The sequence below is a fragment of the Aegilops tauschii genome, chromosome 2 (genome assembly GCF_002575655.3).
Source record: "Aegilops tauschii subsp. strangulata cultivar AL8/78 chromosome 2, Aet v6.0, whole genome shotgun sequence".
Taxonomy (NCBI): Eukaryota; Viridiplantae; Streptophyta; class Magnoliopsida; order Poales; family Poaceae; genus Aegilops; species Aegilops tauschii.
This window is the reverse complement of record NC_053036.3, coordinates 183,236,010-183,241,857: the sequence shown is the minus strand read 5'-3', so window position 1 is coordinate 183,241,857 and position 5,848 is coordinate 183,236,010. Positions and strand designations below refer to the sequence as shown.

The window sequence follows — 5,848 nt, the reverse complement described above, 5'->3', positions numbered from 1 at the left end:
TGGATCTGAATGTGCTGGATAAATTTATTTGAGCAGCCAAATTATCCAAATGCATGATGCGTACCAACTTGCGAAGAACGTAATGGAAATTTGTATAAATTTAACTTGATGGAATAAATACAAGCGCATCGTTGCTACACACAGCCTCGTTGTCACAAAGGTAGACACGACGGAGATGCAATCAGACATATACTAATTCCACAGTTCATCTCTAGGGCATCTCTCGCAGGAGTCAGCCCTCGGTTACAATAATATGTGGTGGGTAGAAGCGCTCAAATCCTGGTCATCTTGGGCGCGACGACGAGCGGGTTCTGGCGCGCGATCTGCTCGCGGCCGGCTGCCTTGTAGTCGAAGAAGCAGGTGTGCGCGTCGGTGTGGCGGTGCGCGCCGCAGTAGGTGGCCCCGCACCGGCACGCGAATCCCAGCAGCCCCACCTTCTTCTGGCACGCGCTGCATCGGTTCTTCATCGTCTTCTCGGGCGTTTCCTCCTCGCCTCCGGCTTTCGTCAACGCGATGGTCAGCGACCTAAGGCCGGACATGACGGCGCCATCAAAGGCCATCACGTCCAGCAGCTGCTGTTCCTTGTAGCACTTGGAGCAGAGATCGTTTGTCGCCGCGCCGGCGAAGAATCCGCAGCCGCTGGCGCACAGGGCCGCGCCGCCGGCCTGCTGCCTCGCCTCCATGTTGTCCAGCGAGAGATCGAGCGAGTTACCGATCGAGCAGGTCTCGCGCGCACCTACGTGCTCCCGCTGGGACGATCGTGCTCCCGCCGGGACGATTGATTGCTCGCGATGGCCTCGGTTGGAGATTTCGCAGCGCAGAGAAGCCGGAATTGGTTCTGTGATTACAGGGCTTGTGTCCTGGCCTTTTATAGTACTATACTACCTTCTCATTCTCGTTCTTTACTTGGATTCGGAATCCGACCAGTGCAAGGAGACGCCAGCGCCAACAAGGCAATCCGCTCCCACCACGGGCTGTGTTCTTTCCTCTACGATCTTTCTTTTTGTAGGGACTCTATCTACAATCTTTTTCTTACATCAAAATACTCTTTATTGCAAGGCGATCATCATATTTTCTTTTACAAGAGTATCAAAAATCTTCACGGATGGATCTTCTATCCACCTCACAGACACCTTACTTCTATCTAGTTTAGCTAAGCCAAAGGGCAACATAATTAGACTCTCTAGGAGCATGCTAAAAAATAATTTGCGGGAAATCACACACAAGGTGATATATATATCATTAAAAACTGCCGCCGATGGACCGAAAGAGCGACTTTCATTCTTCATTGTCTCTATCACATCGATGTTGTCGGAGTTCACCTCTATGCGGTTACACCCAAATGTAGTTGTCAAGTGGAGACCAGACCGTAAGGCCAGTGCCTCGCCCATAAGCGCATCTCCGCACCAATCGATTTCCCCATTCCCTGCTGCGACGAATCTGCCATTCGAGTCTACGATCTTTTCTTGGTTCCCCGTCTGTACACCCCTCGGCCCGCGTGAGCGCTTATCCGGTTTTATGGTTTTTTTATCCGACGTTTCATCATAGATCCTCACGGAAATAATCCAGTAGAAACAAAACAAGGAAACTGACCAACCAACGGAAACAAGCCAAGAAAAAAGTCCCGACAACTAACGAGAGACTCCCGAGCCCACATATGCTCACGCAACGGCTGAAAATGAAAATACTCCGCCCAAATCCGATCATCCCACGACTGTCGCCTCCATGCGCACTCTCAGACGTTGCAGGCCAAGGCCAACACCGCTCCTCATGCCTGCCGCGGGCCTCGGGCGGATCTCTGCTTATAGCACCATCAAGCGTGCCAAGACATCATCGACGACCTACTCATGCAAATCGACATCCCAGGGCGTGATCGCCCTCAAGACCATGATGGGCCTCGTCCACCGGAAACCGAACCTAGAACCGGTGGGCGAGGAGGCACCAGCATATGAGGATCATTCCCGCTACCGCAATGGAGGGGCGGGGGCGACGAACGCGCGCGAGAAGTTGAAGAGGTCATCGAGTCAGAGTAGCATCGTCACTCCTCACCACAGCCTCCTTGTCCGCCCCTGCCGAGAAGACGCGTGCACTTAGTTACGTGTCTCTCCACTCCAACGCGCCCATCTCTCAGCATAGCTCTGTTCTGCATGTTTTTTCTTTGTTTAAGCTTAAACTCTTCCTAGTGCATGCTTTCAGAAAAGATCCCATCAAATTGGGAGCCTAGCTTCGTAATTGCGAGCAAAACCATATTTATTAATGGGTAGTTAAGCACTCTATTTTTTCTTACCATAGGGGGCAAGCAACACCATACTAAACTCTCTAAGGGACACCTAGATTATCAATTTCCCCCCTAGAAACCAAACCCTAGTAAGGTACTCCCTCGATTCAGAATATTTTTTGTGATTTTAGTTTTAAAAATTTAAACTAAAATCAAGACACTTATTCTGGATCAGTGGAGTTGTTGATGCTCCCTCTATGTGAACTTGCTTATCGCAGAAATGGATGTATATATATGTATTTTAGTTGTAGATACAACTATTTCTATTCATTTTCACGACAAGTAATTCCAGACGAAGTGAGTATTTATGAGAATCACCATGCTTTTCTGGATAAAGTGAGACAAGGACGGAGAAAAACAACTCACACCAGTATGATAGGTTCTTAGACATCCAATAAGAGATTATTTTAATGATCCTATCATTCACAGCCTGTAGGTGTTCCTTTTTGTCAAAATATAGGGGAACCCCCAAAAACTTGAAAGGGAAGTACCCATTTTTACTGCAATTTCTTTGAGAAAAAAAAATTAACCTCAGTAACATCCAAGTGAATTGGCAACACGGTTCTGTGTTTGTCACCTTTTGATTGATGAAATTATGAATTTCTTATGCCAGCGCTCTTATTAATTTTCAGTTATGGAAGGGTGGAGAATGGAAGGAGGAAGTGATAGGAGGCCATAAAGAGTGCCTGGTGATGGATGAAGTTAGAGAAATGATCTGAATACATATAATACAGTATATAGAGCTTTGAGATGATCTTCTCGGACACTATAACCCGATCAATAAAGCTATATTTGAGGTCCTTAATATAGGAGAGCTGGCCTAGGTATGGCGTTTTGGATCTCGGCCTTCACGGAGGCCGAATTTTAGAAAAATTTAAAATTTGAAATTTTCGGTTTAAAAAATTCTGTTTTTTTTACAAATAAACAAGGATGGGAGGTGTATGGGCGTAAAATTTGACGATGAAATACGTCGAAATGCGACCTATACAAAAAAAAGGCAAATTCATGGTCTGGGAGGATGAATAGTGTCATGTGATAACAAGCCTTAGATTTTTTTTTTGCACAACCTTCGTTTCAACGTATTTTGTTCTGAAAATATACACACTTGTGCATTATGCCTTCATCTATCTCTGTATTTTTTCCAGAAATTTTTGCAATGTAAAAATATGAATTTTCACAAAATTTAAAGTTTACATTTGGAGGCCTCCATGGAGCTCAGCCTCCAAATGCAATTTCTTAGCTGGCCTACACTATCTGTTGCAAGTTTTCGCTTGAATACTTCCGTTTTGTACTGATACATTGGTGTACCGACCACAAGTTAATACTCCCTCCGTCTGGAATTAACCTTCGCTAAAATAAGTGTATCTAGACGTAGATACACTCATTTCAGCGACAATCAACAGTTAATTCTGAACAGAGGTTGTAGTATTAGGAGATGGGACAATAATCAAGAACGATATTCACAAGTCAAAGGGAACAAACTTTGAAGAACTAAACAATCCACAATCACAAAAAATATAAAAGGCAAATTGTAAATAACCAAATAATTCACCCCCCCCCCCCCCCCCCATTCAAATCAATGAACATATGTACAAGACCCCATCTAAACTGATTTACATGAGAGTATGACAAATACTATTCCCAAATCTCAAACCACAATACACATGACTTCATTTTGTCATCTTTTCGCATGTTGTTATGCTATGCAATTGCTCGCACGAATTGAAGCCCATTAGACCAAAGAAAAAACCATGTACTGCCAAACTACCTAATACTTCCCTTACAAACCAATTAAATTCACTATTCATTGCTCTATTAAAGTTCATGATTAATTTCTTTCTATTTAATTTAAAGAAAATTCTAAATAGACCAGCCCTGCAACACGCGCCAACAATGATCTAGTAATGAGTAAGTCCTGTCAACTTAGACTTGATCGCCGAAAGTTAAATAAATAAATAGAATTGCACACTCAGAGTTAAAAAAATAGACTTATAATCAGGAAAGATTAATAGCAACGGGCTCATACCCTTTCCTCTCTCCTCTCGGGCGAACATGCGACTAGGGTTTCTGCCTCCCATCAGCGCCGTCGCTCGTTAGCCTCGTCTCCTATGGCATTAGGGTCATGGGGGCGTGGTGGATTGTGACCCTTGCCGGCGGGATGATTCCCTTTTAGGTGTTCTTTTGAGTTTGGTTAGGGTTTGTGTCATGCTCATAAAGATAGGACGGCGGTGGCTCCCTGAAGATGGAATAAGTTTCTCCACGCCTACCCCCCGCCATGGCGGTGTGTCTAGTGACGTCGAAGGGCGTGTGGAAGTGTGTGTCTAGCGGACCTCGTAGGATTTAGTCAGTGGTTGTCTTCGATGGACCTGCTTCGATGCGGTCTTCGTTCGTGTGTCTACATGTTAAATCCCGTCGATCTATGATTCTGTTTATCAGTGACAGTTGTGTTATGGTGCGTTGGTCGTGTGGGGCCATAGGGCGACGACTTCCCGACTGTCTGCTAGAACCAAGTTTGCGCGGTGTCGATAAGGGAGAGGCGATGACAGGGACGTGCCTTGGGCTCGTTCAAATGCTTGTAGTTGTCGCTTGGTGATCTATAAATCTGGATTTAATTTATGTTACTTCTGAGCTGATGATTTTTACAGGAATTAAGTTACAAGTTGTGGTGTCGAGAATTGGTTGGAATCTAAGGGCGGGGTGGACCCAGCAGTGAAAATCGCAGGGATATATTATTAAGAGATGTGTCCATAGGTTAGTTTACATTGATTGCAAACATTGTGCGGGATTCTCTGACGTAAACAAAAAAATGGGCCTGGAGAAAGGAATCCGTCTCTTCGGTTTGGCACATGCTTCAAATTCATTTTTTTTATTACGTTTTTTTCTTTAAGTTTGCACCACAGATATTTTTCTAGGAGAAGTTTGAATCCGTTTCATTCGGATATTGATCGGTTTTGTTTGACATAATTTACGCGTTACTGGTTCCCGGATGAGTATGTTTTTCATAATCTGTAGACTATTATCCGTAACTCTGTCACTTTTGCAAAGAAGCAAAAAAGACTTGGTCACAAGAGGCAGAGTGCGCTTTCACGTAGGAGTAATCACGTCTGGCTCCCGCCCCCCCCCCCCCCCCCCCCCGGCGACCAGCCAGGAAATGGCGGAAATGAGCTCCCTGCCGGTCACCGACGACCTCTTGGCGGAGATCTTCCTCCTGCTGCCCACCCCGACCGACCTCGTCCGCGCCTCCGCGGCCTGCGTCGCCTTCCGCCGGCTCGTCACGGACCGCGCATTCCTCCGGTGCTTCCGCTCCCTCCACGCCCGGCCCTTCCTCGGCTTCCTAAACCACAACGGCTTCCACCCTGCCCGCCCGCCCCACGCCTCCGCGCCCGCTGCCCGCGCAGTTTCCCTCGCCGCGGATTTCTCCTACTCCTTCCCCCTTCCCACGGCAGCTGGATCGTCCGGGACGTCCGCGACGGCCGCGTCCTCCTCGACCGCACCCCCGAGGACGACGCTGGCGAGGATTCCCCTGTCTTCACGGAGCTCGCGGTGTGCGACCCTCTCCACCGGCGGTGC

General features: G+C 46.9%; 1 protein-coding gene across 1 annotated transcript; it reads right to left on the bottom strand.

The window, feature by feature from the left end:
• Positions 1-272: 272 nt before the first annotated feature.
• On the bottom strand, positions 273-683 carry LOC123497355 (zinc finger A20 and AN1 domain-containing stress-associated protein 10-like). The gene has a single exon (XM_045233761.1). It carries the CDS (start codon positions 681-683, stop codon positions 273-275), a length of 411 nt encoding a protein of 136 aa, XP_045089696.1.
• Positions 684-5,848: the final 5,165 nt, after the last annotated feature.

Excerpts from the sequence above, each read along its gene's own strand:
- LOC123497355 (XM_045233761.1), bottom strand. The coding sequence starts at position 683 with ATGGAGGCGAGGCAGCAGGCCGGCGGCGCGGCCCTGTGCGCCAGCGGC.